Below are 25435 nucleotides of genomic sequence, written 5' to 3'. Positions count from 1 at the left end.
GATTGTGTGTGATGCACAGACAAAAAGCCTCTCTTCTTTACAGAAGTGTGACTGGGAGTATATAGAAATTGTATTAAAGTATTGAATTTACAAAATCAACATTTCTGTAAAGGGTGAAAAAATTGCTTTTTCTCACAGAAATACTATCTTCTAATAATTCCTACTCATTTTACCACAATAAATTTCTTTCAGTGTACAGACAATAAAAACACAATTTCAACCCAGACTTAAGCCAAAAGTGATGCACTGCAGCAGTACACATCCATGGGGCAGTTCCTGGCTGAGCAGCCCACATTATAGCTTTGCCAAGAATGTCTTATTTCTGATAAATATTCAGTCTTTATCTCTCCCAGTAACTTCTATGCTTATGTTTCCAACTGCCACCCTTATGTCCCCACCAGTTCTGATCCTCACACTCTAGATCACAGCACATTAATTCAGCAGAGGTTGCAGTGCTGAGCCCAGAGCTCACCATGGAGCACAGCAGGATTTATGTCAGATACAGATATCAGAATACAGCTGAGTGTATTCTCATCAGAGGTGGCCTGAAATTACACCATCTGAACTTTAGGAGTTCTATGTCACTCCTGTCAGTACTCTTACTAACATGGCAAGAAACGTAACATTATAAAAGACCATATTTGGTCAAATTTAAACCTTGGAAAATACTGTATTTCTACTGCTTGACATTTAGTGGCTTTTTTTTTTTTATGGTATTCCAACAGGTGACTCCTCAGGCTGGGACTCCTGCAAATACATTAAATCCCCTTGATATCAACTTACTTTTCTGTCATTTGGTTCAATATTTTCACCTTCATAGTCACCCTTGAAAAGAAAAAAAACAACAGAAAATGTGCGTCAGTCAGTGAGTCTCATCCAGAACTGCTCTGCATCTTGCATACCCATGTATCCCACGCACTTAATGCATCAAAACCAGAAAAAGCAATATGTAAAATAATGCTGTATTTTAGGAGGTCATTTGTCATAGCACACTTTGTCTTCTGTTGGCAGGCACATTAAGAAAGAGTAATAATATCTGTCACTGGGGCAAAAGAAATGAATAAGTGATAAAGGTGGCCTAAAAATGTCAAGGGAAAGGATGTGGTATCGCCATGGTATTTGGGGTTCAGCTCAGTCCACTTGAAAGAAAAGAGACCAGCTGGGAGACCTGATCCCTATCTAGACTCTCCAAACACTCACGGCTGATTAGATTTGAGGTTTTAATTTTGAGCTATTTTTAAATATGATAAAGGAGTAAACCAAGACAATAACTTATATACAAGACTATCAATAGCTGTCTAAAGACATGAGAGAAGTACACGCAGAGAAGTTATTTAACCTTTCTCGATTTCTAAGCGATAATGCTGTAGTTTAAGAATGCCTGACATTTATGATAAACATCAGGCAGATAAAAAGGCTGTTCTGGTCTCAGCTACACTGAGATAAAATATTTGCGGAACCATGCAAAAACAGCGTGAATGAGGGGAGCAGAAAACTAGGAAGACATACTTCATCTTCACATCCCGTGCCAGAAAACCGGCTCTTGTATGCTCACACAGCAAACACATTGTGAGCAGCATGACTGCTGCATCACCTTGACATCTGCCAAGCCTCTCTGTAAGGGTCTAGTTAAGAGCAAGTGTGTTTGTCAGTTCCAGTTGAACCTGTGCACCTCTGGCAGGACCAAGTAGGAGTGCCACCAAAATTCCCTCCCTCTCTCTAACCCTCTCAATAAACACTACAGTTGAGCATACTCTTGACATCTTACTCAACTGCTCAAAAGCAGACTTCAACAGGAAGAAGGTCTGCAGGCACATCCTGTCCCATGAAAGACGTCACTTCAAAGTCTTGCTTATGGTTCTTATGGTCTCTGCACTTGCAAGGAGGATGCCAGGGAGATGTGCATGAGGGAACTAGCCACTCGCTGCCCCAGGAATAAATATGTTTCCTAGCACTGATGCCAGGGATTGTGGGTGCAGAAGGTCAGCAAATAACAGAAGCATTTCATTTGCTAAGCCACCAAAACAACTCTTCTAATGTTACATTCAAATGTCAGTTATGATCATCAGAGGCAGAATAAAGGTGGGGAATTCATTAAAAGCAAGCAGAATGATGGAAACAACCTGCAGAAGTTACTGCAGTTGTGATACAATCAAGCAGGAGGTCATGCCCAAAAACGCTCATGTTTGAGATTATGCCATTAATACGTAACACATTAAGGATTTCTTGGTGTCAGGTAGTAGACATGTAAAATATATTGCAAGATCACTTACATCATGCAAAGGATATGCAGCACTGTAAACTCCATTGGCAAGCAGGCTGGTGATCCCTTAAAAAATAAAGACACAATAGTTATTTATAATTTTGAGGTGAGACAGTCTCACTTCATCTTCCTGAAGATTTCTCTCAAAATAACAGTCAGATAATAATTTTCCTGCCATCTCATTCCTTTCCATGTAGTTTCATTTTTAATCATATAGGTTATTAAACATGACTCATTTTATGAAATAGAAAACTGCAAAGAGCAAGAGGAAGTCATATATATTTGAGAATCAAGAATTAGAAGCCAATGACTTGAAATTAGTCATTAAAATAAATTGCATTTTCTGGAAAGTCAGTTTGATTGAAGGGCAAGCCTGCAGATTTGAGAGTGTGTAGCAGAAGGCTGGATCACATGAAGAATATGGCTGGAATTGATGGCATATGGGAATACACATACGCACGCATCATCCACTCAAAGTTTTGAATTCACATTTCAGATTGATTAGAGAAAATGTAGGGAAAGCCTTTGCAAAGACCTTGGCGTAATACTCACCATATTTACCACATTTTCGTCTTTTATTTAAAAGGGTAGCTTCCTTCTTTCTTCCCTCTCCTTTCCCTGTTTACACATCCGTTTATTAGTGACATGCATGAGGCTGAAAGCAATTAATGCTTTATCTATAAACTGTATGTGGCAGAAGGGACTTTGAGGAGTCCTGCTTTCCCAGGTTAGGTATTGCTCCTTAACTTGGGGCCAGAGTACAGGTGGATTAGGAGGACTTAACGTGTAAGTTTGAATGAGCACAAGTGAGGGATTCCCAAAGGTCAGTTGGCTGGAACTGGACCTTTGAGGGCTGTAGCCCGCAAAGTGAGAACATCAGAGAAATAATATGGTACACTACGACATTACTTCTCTGATGTTCTCGCTGCAGCTTCTGGCATTAATAAAGCTACTTCCAATTACAGAGTATTATCCACATCTGAAGGTGTCGTGTTATCTGTGAAGATATATTTGGAGATTTAACATATCAGTCTTGGGTGCTGAATCAGACTAAGTCAAGTACTTAATGAGCTCTTAGGCAGAAGCTCTTCCCTGTGACAGTGGTGAGGCCCTGGCACAGGTTGCCCAGAGAAGCTGTGGCTGCTCCATCCCTGGCAGTGCTCAAGGCCAGATTGGATGGGGCTTGGAGCAACCGGGTCTAGTGGAAGGTGTCCTGCCTGTGGCAGGGAGTTGGAACGGGATGAGCTTTAAGATCCCTTTCAACCCAAACTAGTCTGGGATTCTATGATTCTATACTTGTCTTTGTGCAAGGCTAAGTTCATTAATGCCAAATTATATATACACACATATATATAGCGCATCTTGGAGAATTTTAAAGGACTTAGAAAAACTAAAGAAAAAGGATGTACTGCAGTGTGCTCCATGTTGCCCATCAGTTCATTGCTAAAAGTGCGGGACTAGACTTGGAGGAACAGTGACTATGAACCAGGAAACAGTTCACTGAACAGTAGGTTCACTGAGACTTTTTTGATTGTTCTTGAAATGAGAATTTTTCAAGTTCCTGACCATTTTTGAAATACTAATCACTTGCTGGAGGAAGTACCCCAGGAGTACTTGGTATCTTGCAGTATCATTGATTTTCAAAGTCCTATTTAAGATTAGAATAGTACTATGAATTGTCTGCAAATGCCTCCACATATCTGCAGAAACAACTAGTAGGGCTGTGAGACCAAGAGCTACATAGTACCCTTGTACATCTTAGCATTTAACAATAAAGGCACATTGATATTTTCACACATTTTCATACTAAATAACAAAGACTGCAGTGTTCACTAGGCAGCTTTTTCCTGCTGGGCAGAAATGTTGCAGCACTATCTGTGTTTGCTCAAATCTGTTTGCCACCTCTGCTGGGTTGTGCTGGAACACAAAGGACCTGATTGATTTAGGCTGAGTGTACCCATGGATGGGCTAGCCTAATGACATTTTATTAGGTATATTTTATTAGGTATACTGTGTGGCCTTGCTAATCTCAGAATGATTCAGGAATCCTAACACCTTACCTTCTTTTAGCTTCTACCCTATTCAACTAATCTCTAATGCATTTCCCATTTCTGGACACACACACACACACAGAAAAAAGATAAATAAATCGAGTTAACCAATTACAAAGCAAGAATTCAAACTGAACTGTATGACCTGCCCCTTTCAAGAGTGCAAATACGTAATTTCCAATGAAAATGATCCAGCACCAGGCTCAAAAAAGGTCCTGAAAGTCACAGATTAATTTGGATTTCACATGCTACAGGGAAGCACTTCTGTCAATACTGGCTGAACACCAAAATTTAGTGTATATAAGGACTCAACAATTGTACATTGTATTTTGTTACTTCAACAGAAAAGTCAAAGCATGGAAATAATTTTTGGCATAATTATTCTTCTATTATTTGATGTATTTCTAAGCAGCTCATGGGTCAATATTGAATAGAACTACCGGTAATTCAAGTTCCCATTGTTTTATTTAACCGCTTGTAGGCAAATAAGTACCATAACAGATTCCAACAGTTATCAAACGTTTTCTCACATGCATTTTTCTCTTACAAATTTGTTTCTATTGGCTTACTGTTGAGAAGCTTGGACCTGAAGGAATTCAGCCTTCTACCTTCTATGATTAGGTTTATCATTAGCTATTTATTAACTCTGGTCCCAGAGTCAAGTATATACCTATCTATCATAATACACATAAAATCAAGTTTCTAAGTGCCAACAAATATTTAAGGTGACTTGATTTGCAATTCATGTTTACCCGCATTATGAATTTAGCTTCCGCATCATGAATTTAGCTTTTACAGTGAAGCCCTAAGGCTGAAATCCTAAAAGTGACTTGCCATGGCAGTACAAACTTCACACTCACTGACTTGCAACAACTGCTCTAAGGGCTAAGAGATATGCCAGCTTTCAGTCCATGCCTTAGTCCTTGGCTGTTTAATCTGGGTCATCTCAGTTCCATTTAGGACAGTGTTTGGGGCAGTCATCAATTAAGACCATTCCATTCAAGTCATTGAAAAGCAATCCCTTGATAAAAATGTAAAGTTCCTACTTAGAAGGAATGAACCAAGACACAGACCTTCACTGCAGTTACTGAAATTCATGGTAATACCCTCATCCACATCAGTGTGTGCAAAATTGAACCAATGCAGAGCAGGTATTAGCCACTGATTTATATCACCATCCAGTCCTGCTGCGAAGGACCCAACTGACATCTGCAGTGCCTATATGCTCACCATTTAATTTAGAGTTGAATCTATAAATTCACATTTGAAAAAAATCCAAATGGCTACATTAAGTAAATTAAAGTTCCAAATAAAACAATTATATCCACATACATCAAATTGGAGAGCAGGGAAAAACCTAAACTCCACAGCTTGCAATTATTTTCAATACCTGAAAACAATATCGATCTTAGAGCTAAATGAAGTTCCTTACCCATGCTATATTTTGCTTTGGTACATGTTGTTCTTTTCAATATTTCATAAACCTACAGAAGTAAAATAAAAGAAATGAAAGGGTTACTTCAGCTACTGCCAGTGAAAAGCACAATCTTTTTGTGTACAGCTCAAATATTGGCAAAACCAAGATGCCAATGAAGTCATCATTCTTTAATAAAAGTCATGGTATTCAGAAGAGCAGGGCTTAAAGATTTCCATGCAAGAGAGAAATGCTCAATGAAATAACCAGCTACTAACATAAATGATTGTAGGAAATAGGGAAACAGCTCATCTGTCACGTATCAGAAATGCTGGTTTTGCTCATGGTAGACATTGATCACTGATCAAAAGCCCTCTTGTACCAGGACCAGGCAGTGTGCTAGACAAGCTCTTCCCTCACCTCTGATGGCACAAGCTGGCTTCAAGCCAAGGATCTCAGGTGAGCTTCAGGCTCCTAACATATCCACAACATGGAGCTGTTCATCAGAAACTGGACTAACACAGGCTGACCTTAAAACTTCTGAGTTTGCACAACCTCAGTAGCAAAACAGATGTATTTATTTTAGGATTTATTGCATTTACTGTGTTAAATAACCTTTGCACATCTCAGGATGCTGCCCGAGCGGTGAAGCTTTCAGCCATTCTTGTGCAGCAATGCTTTTAGGCAAGCACTGTGCCGGTGTGAGGCTGGCCAGGGAGAGGGCACTAGGGGAAAACCTCAGAGGCACCTACTGCCCAATTGTTTGGCCTGCCAGAGGAATCAGGGACCAGTTTCCTTTGGGATGGCCACTAATCCATGCACTAACTTGATTGCCGCTCAATTGCCAGAGGGAAGGAAATGAATGAGGGCATGTAGAGCAAGTCCCACAGCTGATCTGTCTGTCATCATCTTGGAGCTTCATGAGTTCAAGGGCTGTCACAGAGACTTCCAGTTATATAATGCACATTTTTATTTTAAATAAGTGAAAGTTCTTTGGCTTAGTTTCTATTCATCAAAGACCCACAGGCAGTGATTAGATTCCTGTGCATTTCGGAGTGGGTGGAAGGGTCAATATTTGCACTGTGGTTTAAAAATACCGATGAGAAAAGCAGGACAGAATTTTAAAGAACGAAGAACACAAAGGATAAAATGATGCTTGGGAAACATTCAGCGTGTCTTCTATTACTGGGTGACTTACAGGGGTTTCAAACAAAGCAACATACTACCAGCATTTTTGTTATATGTCCAGTGTTCCTTGATTGGTTTACAAAACCCCCATCTTTCCTCTTTCTCCCAGCCTCTGCTATGAGCTCCTTTTGTTTCAGTTCGTCTTGCTCACCCTCTTGTTCTACAGTGCCATTCTTGCCATCTTTCTCAGCTTGTTGCCATGAATTTTAATTCTTCATGTGCTCCCTTAAGTTTCTTGTACTTACAAGGGTTTTTAACAGACATCTGGACATATGAAAGAAAGTCTACAAACAAAAACTGGCCTTTTTTTTTTTGATATCATCTGAAATGCTTTATCACAAATAAATCAATTCAATGTTTGTCTTTTTTTTTCAACATCTCTGTGCTACTGCATCTGCCCTCCCTGGTCAAACACACATAGCCCTGATAACCTGCGCTCGCATCAAACAAGTGCATTTCAAGCTGTTACAGGGAAACTACATTCTAGGGTCCCCACACTGGCATTTCAAAGCAGGAAAGGGAAGTTAGATATCTTACACCCCTTATCACCACAGCAAGAAAAGGCGGCTATAAATGTGATATAAGCTCTTTTTGAAACCACTTAGCAACCCCAAAGGCTAATGTTAAATATAAGATAAAAGCATGCTCACAGTCACATTCCAATGCACCGATTAGCAGCAGTGGAATGGGGCAAAGAGTCCACATTATACTTGAAATGTGTCGCAGCAAGTCTGCTTGGCATGGACCCTTCCAACTGCCTTGGATTTCATATGGGCTGGATTGCAATTCCCCCCTCAGTGGCTATAAAGAAGGCTACACCTTCCTCCCCACTCCATTTTATGTTCTAAAAGTCACAAGAAAGCACTGGAATGTAGTTTGTGGTATCATATTCCTGTCCTACCCTTGATTTCTTGTTTAATTACAAAAGGCGAAGTCCTGAACTAGCATTGAAGAAGCAGAAAGACCCTAGAGCTGGCAAAGGGGTTATTAACACCACGATTGAGGCAATACACCCCATACATCATTTATATATGGTACTTACTATAGTGCTCCTTGTTTTGCTGTCAAAGAAGGAATCTCTGTCAGACAAATCAAATCTGTTAAAAGATTAGATAGAAGCCCATTAGGTTAAAAAACAAACAAAAAAGCCAGTAATTTCCTGCTTTTGTTGTCCACTTCAATGTTTCTATTGTTCCTGTGGATCTCCCATAGCTAATACTGAAGAATAGCTTGTAGAAACCTTGTTACAAAGAAAGTCCATCTCACCTGTCATATTTTAAAGAGTTCACCAGTTATATATTTCTAGGTTTTTCCGTACAAAAGACATTGTTGATGCTCACTGAAGTTGAATTCCCAACCACTGCTGGCCTCAAATTTTCCTAATAATCTTTACATCTTGTCTGTACATCAAACCCTGTGAGGCTGCTCTTGCCTCCATTATTCAGAACAGACACAGGTAGGATCACATTAAAAAGCCACCACTGCAAAAAGCATAAGACACATCTGCACCTAACCTAAGGAGCACCTTTGGGGCCTTCTCTTTAGCTGCAGGAACATCCTACATGCAAGTCCAAGAACTTGTCAAATGTCACTAACATTGCCTGACCCAACTAATACACACAACTCCATCAGTGTTCTGCATCTCTTGATTAAAAACTAAAACCCCTTTATGTACCATGAAGAAATCCTGCCCTAGGACTGTTATTTGTTCCAGCTGGCACATACATAAACACAACCTTCAAAGCTTCTCCTCTGGGACGCTGGCCAAGGAAGAGGAGCCGCAAAGCAATCCAGGGCAGTCAAAACTTTGGCTGGGCCTCACCATATGATTTTTTCCTACACCCACATTCTGATTCGAAATCGAAGGCAAAGCTACCACCAACTTCATCACATTTCCAAAGACAAGGCCTGGTTGACAGAACATGTCTGAGCTGCCCATACTGGATGACTGAAATTATTCTGAAATTTATCAACCCACATCTTTGGCTACAAGTTTCATCAAGGATTTTGTTTTATATGGAAAAGACTATTGCAAAATCACATTACAAATCGTGTTTGGCAAGTCTAGGAGTTGATGTGTAGAGTTACATAGATACATATTATGTACCACAACAGTAGCTAAACCACACAGATTTCACAAGAGGAGCTCTACAAGCCTCATTCCTCAACAGTGAGGAAAAAGAAAAAAGTATATTTACTGCAAAATGGAAATATTCTTTATAGTAATCACAGAATCCCAGACTGCTTTGGGTGGGAACGGATCTTAAAGCCCATCTAGTTCCAACCTCCTGCCATGGGCAGGGACACCTTCCACTAGACCAGGTTGCTCCAAGCCACATCCAACCTGGCCTTGAACACTGCCAGGGATGGGGCAGCCACAGCTTCTCTGGGCAACCTGTGCCAGGGCCTCATCACCCTCACAGGGAAGAACTTCTCCCTAAGAGCTCATATCAATCTCCCCTCTGACAGGTTAAAGCCATTCCCCTTTGTCCTGTCCTCATAGGCCCTTGCCCAAATCTCCTCTCCAGATTTCTTCTAATGCCTAAGAAAGTGTTGGAGTTCATTTTCCCTGTCACCTTTTGGTGCCTTAGCTACTAGCAGAAAGGCTGGAACCTCTTGACATAACATTTACAGAAAGCTTCCACTTACAAGTGCTGTTTCTCTCTGGAGAAGGGGTAGGAGAGGCGCTTCACTGTCTGAGGTTTGTGTTCTGCTACTTTTGGCTGGATGGGTTCTGTTATTTTTTGAATGACAGAATTAATCTTTTTCAGAAGACCGTGGGTCTGATTGATCTGATACATCTGTGTGGGCAAAGAGAAAAACAGTGAAATTTCATTGCTTTTTGCTTACCCTTAAAGGATAGTGAACTGTAAGGAATAAACTGTCTATTACATAAATACATCACAATAAATTATCAAGAAGCATAGCTTACCTTCTTGAAAACATTCAAAAAGACAGAGACAGATGGGAAAAGCAAACCAAGGCAAGCAGAAGAAGGTTACTACTCTTCCTCTGAGCCAAAACATGGACTGTGTTTGACTCTAAATAATCAGACTGAGATGTGCCATGGACCTAGAATCAGCACTGGCTCCTGAGACACCAGCTCCTCTAGCATTTACTATTTTCATTGTGCAAGGGGACAAAGAAATGAAGGAGCCATGGAGTCCCTGTGCGAAACAGCAGGAGTGGTCTCCTCTCTCAGGGGGCTTTCCTGGGAATATTGTATAGATCTCAGGAGTTTCCCCTTTTCCATATAAAGGAACCACAATATCTTGAATTGCAACTGCAATTCTGTAGCACTAAAGGCAGAAATTGTGTTAGCAGGTCGCAGAGGAAGATTTTACAGGCTTCCCTCTCTGAGCCACATAAACTAGGCACAGATACAGGGCCAGACTCCCACTGCAGGAAGATGCTTGCCTGGAAATAAGGCTTTAGGGGTCTGAGGGTGTTTTCAGGCACATGACTTCTCCTGGGCAATGTCTTGCAGGGCTAGGTTACCTCTTTCACACTCAGTAAAAAGGCCCACAGAATGTCCATATAACTTCTCTTTTGTGGCAAAGCAGCTTTAACCACAGGATCACAACAGACTTTTTTTAATCTTATTGTGCTTTCGATTAAAATTGGAGGCGAGTGAGGCAATAATGGGGATTAATCTGAAATCCAAACCAGAAATGTGGCTTTAGTGTTGTAACAAATGACACTGGGCTTTAAGACTATCCTTGGTCCATTATAGACTTCTCTCTGTACTCTGGGATGTGCACTTAGTAAATGTTTAAATATTAATCCATCTCTAAACTATGCTCAGTGAGCAGGTAGCAATCTATCACAGATGATTTAGAACTGATGAAAATACACTGTCATTTCTTTAATGATATTTCAAATCTTCTGAAAGGTAATTTATTTTGCGGTACAGTAGTCCCAACTCCTGTAAACATGACTAATGAGGTATATGACTACTCACTAAAGCCTGCAAGACTGCAAACAAATTGTTACCCTCATGATCATTTTTAGCAGTTCAGGGTTTTAGGTGAGGAAAAAGCCTCTGAAACACACACAGAAATGTCATCATCAGTTGCAACCTCTTCTTTTAAAACACTGTGAGAATGAGGCATCACATGAGATAACTCTCACTGTGTACAGGTACGTGCCAGGAATTCTGGATTTCCATTCCTTCTTCTGTATATTCTTTCTGCTTTCCCAAGTAAACAAGTCTGTGGCACTTATTTTCTGTACAGATTAGTTGACTATTTTAAAAACACTTGTGGGAAGAAAAGTCCATGTTTTATAAGGTGCTCAGAGATATGTTTAAACTATACCTTCCAGAGGAACAAAAAAAGAAAATCAGGACTCACCTTTTTTGTGGGCATCTTGAGCTTAAGAAATTCAGCCTCTCGACACAACACATTCCATGGTGCATGTATTTTTACGAATCCAATCCCATGAATTTTAGTCTTTAAAGAAAAAAGCAAGAGGTTTACTGAAAAAAAGCAAAAGATTACTGAAGAAAGAAAATTAAATATTTTCCCCCTTCTGTTTCACAAGTATTTCAGGAACAAACTATTGTTACTATTACCACCAACACAATAAATCTCCTTCACTTGGGACAGCCAGTTTCTAACAACAGAACAATCACTGAACACCTCTTTGTGCTGAGCTGCTATAAAATTTGATTCAAAAATGTTATTGTCTTCCAGAACAATTACCACAAGGTTAAACAGATCAAAAGGGTTTGGGAAATAAAAGCTAATGACTATGGACACAAATACAGACTAAGGCAGTTAAATCTGAAGTATAGGCATCCAGCCAAATGGGATGATCTCTTGAGTGTGTTGAGCTAAAAGAGTTCCTGCTGCCTTCTAAGAGCTGCTCAGCGTCTCAGAGGATCAGAACTGCAGGAAGAAAGCAGTCTCAGGTACAGAAGTGAACATCTGCATTAAAACACTAAGGATTTTAATTAGAAAAACTGGTAGGTACAATTAAACAAAACAAAAAATTAAAAAAGGAGCCAAGTTAATGATAATGTTCACCTGCATCCCACTAGTTCTCTGAGCTGAATTTTGCTCCTGACACTCTCACATGTACCTGTATTGACTCCTAAAGAGACAATAAATTTAAAGGAATCATAATTTCAAAGCCACTGGAAAAATTACATTAAACCAGCAGGCACTCCACAAACAGAAGATCAAGAAGCTTGAAAGAATCTTTCTAATCTCACTGCTGTGTCAATTCAGGCAGTGATTATAACTAGCTTTCATGCAGCAACATTCCAAACTGGTTTTCTAGAAATCAGTTACTCAGAAGTCATAATAAACTGCCAGGCTTCTCACAGGGCACAGCTTCCAAATCACCTTCGGATTTATCTCACGGAAGGGAGTTTCAGTGACTTAGCAAACATAATCTGTTTAAGAATCCTCTGCTCTCTTTGCAATTAGTATGGCCTCCAGTGCAACTCTGGGGTGTGCTTTTCAAGCTCAAGGGATTGCAGGTTTTTCCCCCTACACTGAATGAACTGGATATGGAAGCTGGTGAAAATTCCTGGGGCTTGCTTTCATCTCTATACATTCTGATCTGATTTGGTATCTTGCACTGGAAGAGCAGAGCTCTCTCTTTCATGGTGTTCTGGCTTGAACTCTGAGCCCTCATCTGTCACTTCAAACAATATTACATGTCATAGGTGGGGACCTCCCACTTTGCTAGGGATTTAACTGTCTGTGGCTTGCACAGCAAGTTTCCAGTTCACTACAACAAATTGCAAGTTTTACAGAAAGCAAGTCTTATATCCATCTGGGGGACAGAGAAGTGAAAGTGTTTGGTTTTTTTTTGCATTATAACATGCAAAATATGTGTTTTATTTCATAGATCACATGAATCAAAATATCCCAGACTGGTTTGGGTTGGAAAGGACCTTAAAGCTCATCCAGTCCCAGCCCCCTGCCATGGGCAGGGACACCTTCCACTAGACCAGGTTGCTCCAAGCTCTGTCCAACCTGGCCTTGAACACTGCCAGGGATGGGGCAGCCACAGCTTCTCTGGGCACCCTGTGCCAGCGCCTCACAGGAAAGAACTTCTGCCTAAGATCTCATCTCAGTCTGCCCTTCTGTCAGGTTAAAAACATTCCCCCTTGTCCTACAGGCCCTTATTAAAAGCCCCTCTACAGATTTCTTGTAGGCTCCCTTTGCATATTGGAAGACTGTTACAACGTCTCTCCCTAACACAGACATATGATATATATATTTCATATATCTCTCTTTATGTATCTGCCTGTAATTTGTGGGTAATAGGTGGCAGATTTAGTTTTTTAACACTCTGATTACAGGTTTGATATCAACTTTTATATCCAGTAAAGAAAACCAAGATAAATGTTTACCCTCCTTCACAGGAATTTCAGGCATATCGGTTGGATCAGTTAATTACAATAGTTTTCTTTGAAGTCAATATAGCCCTGCTTATTCCTACTAATCACCCACTGGCAGTACTTCACACACATCATTTTTCAGAGTCTAATGGTCTTTTAATAGAATATGCTGTTTTCAGGGTACAGGTGAAAGTGTTACAAGCTGTACTGTTCGTATCTAAGAATGGAAAGAGTAAACTATAATACAGACCCACGTGCTCCAGCTAAAGCGTGTACTGGAACCTCCTGAGCAAATTGCATTCCCCTGAAGTCTATACTGAGGTAGAGAAATGTCACTGTCAGTATCAGATATTTTTCATCAGAACTGGATTTACCAGTGGCTCCAAACCACAGCATACTGTAAACCCACCAAACTGGGATTAGTACCTGGAGCAAAGTTGAGAGCAGTCTAAGTCTCACATCTAGATATGGCAACACATCAACAAGCTGTGTAATAGTGGATGTGGCATGAGTTCTGGCCAAGAAAAGTAAGGAACTTCACCTCACTGCGGCATTAACACCACCACAGCCCATTGCTGTGAATTAAATCACTGGGCAAGGATGGCACTGCCAGAACTGGAATAAAATTCTGGAAGAGTTCAGCTTGCATAACTTCTCCCAGGATTCAATCACCAGTTATCCTCCTTATCTTTGTCTTTTAAATGCCTCCTTACATCCTCATCATGTTCCAGTTCCAGGCCAGCCTCCACAAGGTTCCCTTCATACTCCTCCCTGCGAAATCTCTTGTCATCTTCGTGATAATCCATGTGAGGCTCACTTTCCCCCATCTCCAGCTGCACTCCTTTCCCAGGAAGCAGCTGCTCCTGCTTGGTGCTCCGGCCGGTTGAATCATTATGACCTCTCCTGGTGACTGTCCTCCCCGCTGATGACTTCTTGTACTGATAAACTAGGATGTAGTCTACTTTTCTCTTGCCATCTCTGAAGTAGAGTCCGTATTTGCAGTCAGCATCTGGATTTTTGGATAGGGAATTTAATAACTGGAAGCAGGGAATGGGGGTGTGGAGAAGGAGAGAGGAGAAGAAGAATGAGTACACATGCCAACATGGACACCAGACAGGCCATACCCTTGTATCAAGGACTCCTTGCTGGAGCACACACTGACCTATCTTCAAACAGCAGAGGGGAAGAGCCCCCCTTGATAATTACTCAAAACAATTTTGCAAGTTAACACCTGCAGTTTTACAGCTAGCCAGCTGGATTTCATTGGCCAGAAATAGATAAAATGGGATTTAATCTAACTACCAGCACACTAGTTCATAAGTCATCTACTTGGTGGATTTGGTTTTCTACTTTGGGGGTTAATCGCCACCAAGATCATCTGTCTTTTTCACTCAGGACATATCTGGGTTTCAATTCTGACAAATAGACTACTATCATGTGGAAACATTTCTCACTTCTCTTATCTATCATTGCAAGTTCGCATCATCTGAGAAAGAGATCATCTTAGATACAGACTGAAGGGAGCCAGCTGGTCAAGAAGCCAGGCCAAAACTACAGATGGCCCATAGCCAAGAAAGTTCACTGCTGAGTCTGTCACATTTTTTTCCCCCACTTATAAAACCTTTGTGGCTTTGCGATCTAATGGTGCCAAAGGTTTTATTCCCATCTTGAATTAACACTGTGTAAGTGCTGCAAGATGCAAGAAATGTAAGACTTAAAACAATTCCATTTCCAAGCATTTACCTGAAAAACTGCCCAGGGCAACTGTAGAAACATGAAAAAGTATTAACAATTATTCATTTCTCCTTTCAATAGCACTTCCCAGGCCTAATTCATGATTCTACCCTTGGAGATACACAGACTATTTAAAAAGCATGAAAATTCACTGGTAACTTGCATTTGTTTTTAATGCTGTGCGGATTTTTTTACAAAAAAATAGTGGATAATTTCAGGGACATTTTCTGGCCTCTAATTTTACATAAGTGTGTTAAGCCTCCATGTAGGGAAAAGGACTTCTGCAAAAATTATACCAATTGGATATGAGTTAGAAATTGTATCAGTCAAAATCAATTTGGAGTGTGTATACCTTCTGCTTTCACACATAAGACCATGAATCTAAGCTATCTGAAAAGAGCTGTTTAAAAACCAGATTAAAAGAGCAACCTCTGAGTTTACAGCACAGTATATCACAGCCAATATGGCCAAAATGCCAACAAAACCCACCCAGTGTTAGATAAATTAGCATCTTTCTCTGAACATCCTTTTGGGGAGGGCAGGTCCCAGCTACCTTAACTATAAATTATGGCATCTAAGGGACAGACTGATCTCCCTTTTTTGTCTCGGTGAAATTTTTACTCAGACAACAAATTCAAGTAGGAAACCCCAACTTCCTGAGTTTAGAAGGAGGAGGAAGTGTAAGTAATTAGATAAGTGTAATAAGATGAGTGCAGAGCAATACCAAGCAACAAGGGAGAACTGCAGAGAGCAAGAGCCCGAGATGCCAGGCAGTCTGAAGTGGGAATGTGGAACGTTTGTTACCTTCCAAAGCCTGACTTAACTATGTATGCCCAGGGCCAGCTTGGCTACAGGTCTGCATCTCCTCAGTCTCTCACAGCTTCACTCCATGCCTTCCTTTGCTATCTGTTTCTCTCTCCTTTTCGTGGAATCCCAGACTGGTTTGGGTTGGAAGGAACCTTAAAGCTCATTCAGTTCCAACCTCCTGCCACAGGCAGGGACACCTTCCACTAGACCAGGTTGCTCCAAGCCACATCCAACCTGGCCTTGAGCACTGCCAGGGATGGGGCAGCCACAGCTTCTCTGAGCAACCCTGTGCCAACACCTCGGCACCATCACAAGGAAGAACTTCTGCCTAAAATCTCATCTCAACCTTCCCTCTGTCAGGTTAAAGCCATTCCCCGTTGTTCCATCCCTACAGGCCCTTGTCCAAAGCCCCTCTTAAGGTTTCTTGTAGCCCCTTTAGGCACTGGAAGCTGCTTTAAGGTCTCCCCTTAAGGAGCCTTCTCCAGGCTGAACCAGCCCAGCTCTCTCAGCCTGGCTCCAGAGCAGAGCTGCTCCAGCCCTCACAGCATCTCAGTGGCTTCCTCTGGACTCCCTCTAACAGCTCCATGTCCCTCTTGTGTCAGTGCCCCAGAGCTGGATACAGGACTGCAGGGGGGTTCTCCCCAGAGCACAGTAGAGAGGCAGAATCCCCTCCCTTGACCAGCTGCTCACACTCTGGGGACACACCCCAGCACATGGGGGGGTTCTGGGCTGAAGCACACACAGCTGATTGCAGTGGGATCCTCCAGCATCATACCTCTCTTTCCCATTGAACTTAAATCCTTTCCTCCAAATACATAAACACAGAGTAAAACAATTTAGCATTGGCTGCCACCATGTTTTTCACTCTCTGTCCTATTCCCTTTCCCCCACTCCACATCGGTCTTATTTAGCCATAACAATAATACATTCTTCAGCACATAGGCTGCTCCTATTTGTACCCTGTCTAGATATTCCTATTTAGTTCTTAAGCATAACTACAATATAGAAGTCCATTATTAAGTATTCCTTTCTGACTGCTTCATAATTAATGGCATGCACCTGTGAATCCAGAATATGTTTCTATAAAAGCTGACAGCCTGCTTGTAGTGGGCAACTCAGTTAGTTATGCAAATTTCTATAGAAGCAAAATATAAAGAAATATTAGCTAACTGGATTTTCAGGTTATAATGCCTCAAAGTAAAGAGTTGTAAACAACATACAGGAACACTGGGATTTATATTGTATGTATTTATATTGTAAAGCTGTATTAATCATTGATTAATTAAACATCAATTTCTGAATCATAGAATTAGTGAGGTTGGAAAAGACCTTTAAGATCATCAAGTCCAACCATTCCCCAGCACTGCCAAGGCCACCACTAAACCATGGCACTAAAGGCCTCGTCTACACAGTTTGTGAACACTCACAGGGACAGCAACTCCATCACTGCCCTGGGCAGCCTGTTCCAATGCCTGAACACCCTCTGAGGGAAGGAACCATTCCTAATCTCCGGTCTAAACTGGGCTGAACCCAATGCAGGGAGATATAGGGAGAAATAGGCAGAAGACTCAGATCCCAATCACTTCCTACCTTCACTGCTGTCTTCATGAAGGACAAATTAACTGGTCTGTTCTGGAGACTAATAGATAAGGGAAATGGGCAGGACTGAAAATGGCTCTAGAAGATGACAGTGGTGAGTACATACCAGGTTTTTCTAAGTACCTAAGGAGCTCAGGAGAGATCAGGATATCCTCTTTTCCTAGAGAATACCCTGGCTGGAGAAAAGGGCACCGAAAACCCCTGGTGTCTCTTTCTTTGAGCCACTGCATGGGGAAGTGGATGGGTCACACTGCAGAGACTGAATGAGAGCTTCTTCACATTTCTTTGACATTTTCTGTTGAAAAGCTGACCCTTGTGGGGCCTCACTGATGATATAGGAGACGGTGCTGTACTGTGGATATACTAAAGCCTCATAAGTATATTAGTGTATGGGAATAGCTTTATCTCACTGTGAAAGGAATGCAGCTGAAAAACTCAAAGCCTGCTGTTCCTGTTTGGAAGAAATCAAGGGTTAGATTATTTTAAGGATGGGGTATTAATGCTGAAAGGTACTCAGGCCACATCCTTTCTTGAAGTGTTGCTACAATGAGAGTTACACTGACTTGGACCATGTAAAGCTCATGTTAATTCAGCTGCAAATGAGACAGAGAAACAACATTTCAGTTTACCACATCAGGAGGGATGTTTACACTCTGACAGAATTATTCCTCCATGCTCCATCCCAATTAAGCACAAACACAATGAATTCAACGTTGCTTTGTCTGGTACAGCTTTCCCCAGGTAGAGCTGTTACATAGCCCACTCCACCTCAGTTCCTTCACCTGAATAAACTCCTTTTTATGTGATTATGACATAACCAACTCCTAATCCTTTTGGGTACTCAGATTACTTTTAAAATTGGTATTAAAGAATCCACCAAGGCACAATTAATGACACTGGAAATTGAACCTCTATTACATGCTAAAGAATATTAGTTATACCTACATTAACAGTAACTGTTGCATGAAATTTTGGACATTTTTTCTGTTCTGCTCTTTATGGGCCAAGAGATTTAAGGACTGTCACAGCCTCGTTGCCAGATTCTTTACTTGGAGAACAACCAGATCCTTTTTACACTACAGGTTAAATAAGGATCCCTGGCTTTCCTTCTTCACATCAAAGAACAAACCCCACTAAATTAGTGTATACTATGGTTGGTGGCAATCCTCAGCACCTCTGAAAAAGGGAGGGAGAAGATTCCAGAGCATCCTGGGAATGGAAAGAATGAGAAATAAGCTCAAGAGTAAAGTGCAGGACACCAGTTATGACATGTCTAGCAAGTAATTTACTCACTGTACTCTCATACTGGTCATATCCTATATCCTCTATAGCTCGGATGTTGATGATGTGGATCCCCTTCTCCTCAGCAGGTAGACAGGAATATGTCTTGTTCACTCTCATTTCTGTCTCCTCCGGAGCCTCGTTGAGATCTTCTGGCAGAGAATCCACCCCACAGAACTCCCTGTCTGTGTCTGAAAAGAAAAGGCACAGTTTCATCATGACACTTTTAATCCCAACCCTTGCTCCTCCCAGAGCCACCCAAAAGGTGAAACGTATCCTGTTCCTGCCTTCTTCTGCCAATGAGCCCTTGTGCAGGGCTCCCACCCCTTCTCTCTGCCTCCTCCACAGTCCTCTTTAGCCGTACATAGGTTTCCTCCTCTGGAGGAATGCTCAGTTAACTTTTAAGCACTTCTGTCTCGGGATGTGTTTACTCTGTGGTCTCATAAAGTAGTTTTATTTCTCAGTAAAAGAAGGAAAAAAGGGGAAAAAAGACAAGCAGACTGAGAAGGAGCTGGTGACAATAGGTGCCACGGAGTTTTCCCCTTTTCAGTAAGCATTTTCTCCTTCAAAAAGCACTTGTTCATGCTGAAAAACTAAACAGTGGGTTTCCTCTCAAGTCCATATGTACTGTATCTGATTTATGGAACTATTCTTATTTAAGTAAATCTTGAAAGTCTGAGGTTTCCTCACTCTCACTCTGCCAGACATTCATACGTTTCTGCTTCCTACTGAAGTCTGTAGATGGGTTAAAGGATTTCATGTAAAAATTTCCCTACCAACTAAGAAACCAGACAAAATGCAAACTAGTGTTTGTGTATGTGCATTTATGCCAGCAATAGACACAAAGTTTTCCAAGATTTTATTCATTTTGACATTAAAATAAAACACTGCAGCATTATGGCCTTTTTTATTAACCACACAGGAGCTGGATTTGCATGTCTAATGAGTGAAGATAAAGCAAGAATTTTAGAATGGATACCAAATTAACTCTCCCCCAGAAACAAACCACAAAACCAAGCAGAGGAGCACACTCTAATAGCAGCTATATTACAACAGGCTGCTGCTGCAAATAGTCAACAATGTCCCTGGAGCAGATAGCAGCAAATATCTTACACAATTAGCCCATTAGGAAAAATACTTTCATCCTACCTAGAGTTGCCCCTAAGCTTATGAGGGGAAGACAGATCACATGTTCATTAGCTATGTCTTAGCCTAAGAGCATGTTACTCCTCTTCACCAAACTACTGGTCTAGATTTGATTGAACTTCAGGGATGCTGTGGAAAGAAGAGACTGGGAAAATCCCATTCCCAAACAAGTTTGCAGATGAAGTGAAACTGAGGACCATGGCTGATAAGCTGGAGGGATCTCCAAAGGCTGGAAGAATTGCCTGGAACTCAACAAAGTCAGATATGAAGTCCTGCACAGGTTCAAAGTGAGTGACTGTCTTCAGTGGTGAAGGATAGCTGCATATAGGACTCCATTAGTAAAAAAGCCAAGACAGCAGATCTAAGGAAGCAATCTTCTCCTTTATTTGACACTTGCCAGAACACAGCTGCTGTGCTCAGTTTTAGCTCCCCAACACAAGAAGGACATTGACAAACTTGGAAAAAGTTTGTGTAAGAATGGTCAAGGCCTTAAAGTGTACAAGTAGAGGCTGAGCTACCTGTATTTATGCAGCACAAAGAAGACAAGACAAATTATGGGATCCAAGAGCTGGAGTACCTCTACTCTGGAGACAGGCTGATAGAGGTGGGCTTGTTCAGCCTGGAGAAGAGAAGGCTCTGGGGAGAGAGACTATAGGCAAGGGCCTGTAGGGGCAATACAAGGGGGAATGGCTTTAACCTGACAGAGGGAAGATTGAGATGAGCTCTTAGACAGAAGCTGTTCCCTGTGAGGGTGGTGAGGCACTGGCACAGGTTGCCCAGAGAAGCTGTGGCTGCCCCAACCCTGGCAGTGTTGAAGGCCAGGATGAACAGAGCTTGGAGCAACCTGGTCTAGTGGAAGGTGTCCCTGCCCATGGCAGGCGGATGGAACTGTATGAGCTTTAAGGTCCCTTCCAACCCAAACCAGTCTGGGATTCTATCGCGTATGTATCTGATGATACTGAGTGTTTCACATGAACCTGTGAACTGAAAAGTGCTAGTTTAGAAACTGCGATTGGGATGGATTAGGTTTAGAGCAGGAAATCACAAGCTTCATTGAGTCCAAACAAGCTAACTGTGCTCTGGAGCTGCACTGCTGAGCAGCATTTGTTAAGTCCACAGTAGAGAGCAAGGAGACCTGCTCAAATGATTCAGTGCTATTGTGCAAGCCCAAACAATCACCTAGCTGCAAGCATATATTTACACTGCTGTTTACCCATCTGTAACTTGGCAATATATTGGAAAGAACAAATACCTCAGGTAGACAATGAATCATACCAGTCTGGTTCATTATATCTACTGGAAAAGATGTGAAATGAGAGAACTTTAATGATATAATCTTAATTACAGCCAAGTTGTATTTCTCTACTTCAAGATGATGTCAGGATTTAATACTAAGTAAAACCATCCAAGCCACTTGGGTAATCACAAACACACAGGGATTATACCTACTGCACTTATGCTGATTTGGCAGAGGTCAAACCAGTCTCTTGTGGAACACAAGGGACTTTTTATGTGGAATAGAGTTTTTTAAAGACTTAAAAATGTCAACCTCTATTTTGAGTTAATTGTATTAAACAAGGACAGTAATTTTATCTCAAAATAAATTCATATTCAGAATTATTTATGGCAAAATAGTAGATGCAATATGAAAGAGTATAAAGCACATGCGTGTCTTAATTCAGCTAGAGTCACATCTTAATCTCTCTGTTGGGAGCTGAAAAAGAAGAGTATTGTGAAAATTGCTAGCTTTGCTGCCTTCCAACATTGACTAATCCACTGTCTTCTATTTACTAGGCAGAAAACACTACAACAATGGTTTGAAGAAGAATTCAACATATTTCAACACAGCCATATAAACAACTAGCCCTTTCTCCTCCATATCCACAGCTGCAGTTGTTAGGAAACCCATGGATTTCAAGACAGCAGAAGTTCCTAATATTCCTGGAACATAGACTCAGACCCACTCGATGCTTCTTTTAGCTTATCATGTATTGCTTTGTCATTTACCAGCATTTGTTACAAACTGAAGAGCACCCTGCCAAGAACACAGTATATAATGATATACTCTAAAGTATTCCTTGCCTTGAATCATCCACATTCTGTAAGAGTGCGGAATGCTGAAAAGCATTTGATACCAATTTCTATCCCACCCATGAACCAGGTTTGAGGAAGTATTTGGTAAACATCAGTGTACAGAACTTCAGCCTTCCTTAGCACCAGTGCTGCTAGGTTATTCCCATATTTCCTGTTGATAATGTTTCATTTTTCATAGCTGATATAAAAGAACAGGCTTTTAGGTAGCATTTATGTTTACAAAGAGCTCCATAGGGTATGTGACCATACAGCTATCTTAACAGGGGCTGTCCCCTTTTTGGTAAGGGGTGAGGTAAAATGAGACAGCAATTAAATAGCCATAGATACTTGCAGCAGCTCTCCAACTGCCTTGCTGCTCTCTAGGGGATGGTTTCCCAGAAATCTGGGGAGGTCATGGATTACCCTGAGCCACCAGCTGCAATTCAGACCATGGAGATACTACAAGGACCTTGCGAACTGCAACAAAGTTAGATATGTTTTAGCCATTCTGAAAAGATTTCTATGTAAGATGCACCAGGTACAAGGGGCTCTGTGCCACTTCCAGCACTAAATAAACATGCACTATATTCACCTGAAGTAGATCAACTTATATGAATGACAATATAGGAAACAAATTAATAAAACCCCCTCAAACTCTCAAACATCTGCTCCTTTGTTCAAACTTCATCCGTAAAAGTCTTACAACTCTTCTTGCAAGAATTAACACTATTTAATTGATAGATTTTCTACTGCAGAAATTTGACATGTTATGCTTTAACTTTTACTTATTTGGCTAATGCTCCTTCCTTGAGTTTTGATGACCAGGTGAAACAGAACTGAAAACCTGCTCTAGAAATGGGTATATTTTCTGCATTACTAGCCTCAGACTTGATTATCTACTTTTAACATTAGTCATAATCACATCTAAACACTGAATATTGGCAGGACAAAAAAAACCCCACCACCAGATTTTTTCATTAAAATAAATAGAAAATTGCATTCACACACCACAGTTTTAACAGAAGCATCATGTACTAGTTCTAAAATGGAATTATCAATCAGTATGATGATATAGATTAAAAAAATTAACAACTATATCATTGGTTAGTCTAAAACCAGTGACTTTGCTGAAGTTGGCTTCTTTGAAAGTGCCTAGAACAAAAAAGTCAAAGAAATCGAAGTAAGTTTGCTGTACTAGTTTTTCTCAACAAAGAAGAGGCAGAAGGGTTGCAAGACAAAATTATTCAAGACTTCTAAATGTTCACATACATATCTTTCTGCCTCAAGGGAGAACTTAGAGCACCTTCCAGCACCTAAAGGGGCCGACAAGAAATGTGCAGAGGGGTTTTGGATAAGGGCCTGCAGGGGCAGGACAAGGGGGAATGGGTTTAAACCGGCAGAGGGGAGATTGAGATGAGATCTTAGGCAGAAGCTCTTCCCTGTGAGGGTGCTGAAGCACTGGCACAGGTTGCCCAGAGAAGCTGTGGCTGCCCCATCCCTGGCAGTGTTTAAGGCCAGGTTGGACTGCACTTGGTGCAACCTGGTCTAGTGGAAGGTGTCCCTGCCCATGGCAGGGATTAGAACTGGATGAGCTTTAAGGTCCCTTCCAACCCAAAACAGTCTGGGATTCTATGATTCTGTGATTATATAAATTGGGATAAAATTCAGAACATAAAATGAAGGATCACAGAGGATGAGTTACCTAAGTAAATTTGCATTATAATGACCTCACATCAGTTCTTTCCCAAAGTATTCTGAAATACTACTATATGGAGATTAAATTCCTTAAACTGAAGACATTTGTTTCATATGAATTAACCAAAACTTTTGTGTGCAGCTCTCAGAATTGGTAACAATCTTGCAATAGTGAAGAAGCATACTGAGGAAGCTGGGCAGACACAGAGAGATATATATGGAAAAAACAAGTTATACACACACATAAATAAATAAAGGATGTATATTTTCTTTATACTATGCTTTCTGCAGAAGAAATGCTAGTATATGCAATATCATAGAATCACAAGATTTGGGTTGGAATGATTGGGTTCCATCCTCTTTGCCACAGGCAGGGCACCTCACTCTAGACCAGTATGTCAGATATTTTCTGGATTTGGGTTCTTTTTTAAAATCTCTCCTAGATAATGAGTGATTTTGCTTACTGTACATTGCCCCCTAGCAGCAGAATCCTCCTCCAGCACATTTGAAACCATTTCTTCACTTCTTGTACCTTCCCAATTTCAAAGCTACAGGCTAATCCTTGGGCTAAGAAAAAAAAAAAAAAACAACAAAACTTAATTCTTACAAGCAACTCACCTATCACTTCCTTCCCCTTTTTGGTGCTTTTATTGTTTGATTCTATTTTTTCCTCCCTTCCTGATCTATTAGAAGGTTGCTAGACTTGGAGCCAGCAATCTCTGCTTCGGCCCCAGGAAAAGCAAGGCAAATGTCAAGGCAGCTGCAGTGTGCCACCCCAGCAGTGCCTCTCATTCCTGACCTATGGGTCATTCCTGCTGGCCAGCAGAGCTGTGGAGCAGGAATGCCAGAGAGGATCCCCACCGCTGGCAGGGAGGGCAGTGCTTTTTTGGGTTGCTGACACCTGTTGACGAGGCACTGGCAAAGAACCAAGAGCCCAGCCAGGAACCACTATGCTCTCCAAGGAGCGCTCATACACATCCTGAACATTTGTTCTGTTGGAAGTCCAAAAGTTAAGCACTGACTAGATCCACATCTGTGACCATTTAAGTTTTCCCTTGCCTCTCCAGTTGGGAATAGCCAGATGCTGCCTCTAGCTGCACTGCTTCAGGAGGTGTACTAATAACACTGCCTAATCTGGCAGGCAAAAGCACTGCTGGAAAAGACAACCAACCTACCCGCAGGCAAGATTAATGCTGTCAGAGATGTTGCCACCTCCTGTTCTGTGAGGTGACACGGAGGTGACTCCTTGCCACTTCCATCTGCTGTAGGAGGACACCCTGGAAATCACCTATCCCCTTGTTTTTGCATTTCTTTTCAAACGTGGCTGTAGCCTAGGTCTGTACAGGTTATTACTTTAATGAAGCAAACAGGAGGTTATGATCCAATCCATTAAAAGAAAAAGAACAAACAGTGAAATGAAATTTGGATTCCAAAGTCAGTTTCCTTTACAGAATAGAAACACTTTTAAAGCTGGACAATCTTAATATAGCAGATGCTGACAACTTTATTCTCACTTCATCTTCCACTGAACAGCAGAGCCCTTTCAGACATACTGCGATCAGGATTTGGGAGTCTGAAAATCAGCTCCTATGACACAGGTGGAGAAAATTCAGCTCCTGGCAGGACAATTTGAAACATCATTTTGCTTCCTCTATTTCTCCATACTGCCTTACCAGTACTGGGTCTCCAGAGTCGGTCTGTAGCTTTCTTGGAAGGCTCTTCGCACCTTTAAAGTTATTGATCTATTATTACCAGTTAAAAGGAGGTTAGAAGAACACACAGCTATATGAAAACACTTATATTCCTGCCTTTCTATTTTTGTTTCTAAA

General features: G+C 41.2%; 1 protein-coding gene across 2 annotated transcripts in view; it reads right to left on the bottom strand.

The window, feature by feature from the left end:
• ANO1 (anoctamin 1) overlaps positions 1-18875 on the bottom strand; it is a 53231-nt gene extending 34356 nt beyond the window's left edge. The window contains exons 1-9 of one of the 2 annotated variants that reach the window (XM_031050347.1): positions 18705-18875; positions 13985-14308; positions 11269-11367; positions 9566-9717; positions 7959-8013; positions 5747-5798; positions 2816-2881; positions 2274-2329; positions 784-825 (exon numbers count right to left, since the gene is read on the bottom strand). In XM_031050347.1, coding sequence (XP_030906207.1) covers positions 784-825; positions 2274-2329; positions 2816-2881; positions 5747-5798; positions 7959-8013; positions 9566-9717; positions 11269-11367; positions 13985-14308; positions 18705-18812 — 954 coding nt within the window. In that variant the 5' untranslated portion in view covers positions 18813-18875. The remainder of the gene's footprint in view (positions 1-783; positions 826-2273; positions 2330-2815; positions 2882-5746; positions 5799-7958; positions 8014-9565; positions 9718-11268; positions 11368-13984; positions 14309-18704) is intronic. The other variant, XM_031050348.1, reaches the window with a different exon arrangement.
• Positions 18876-25435: the final 6560 nt, after the last annotated feature.

This window comes from Melopsittacus undulatus, chromosome 8 (assembly GCF_012275295.1).
Source record: "Melopsittacus undulatus isolate bMelUnd1 chromosome 8, bMelUnd1.mat.Z, whole genome shotgun sequence".
Taxonomy (NCBI): domain Eukaryota; kingdom Metazoa; phylum Chordata; class Aves; order Psittaciformes; family Psittaculidae; genus Melopsittacus; species Melopsittacus undulatus.
The sequence above is the reverse complement of the archived record's forward strand: the minus strand, read 5'-3'. Positions and strand labels throughout refer to the sequence as shown.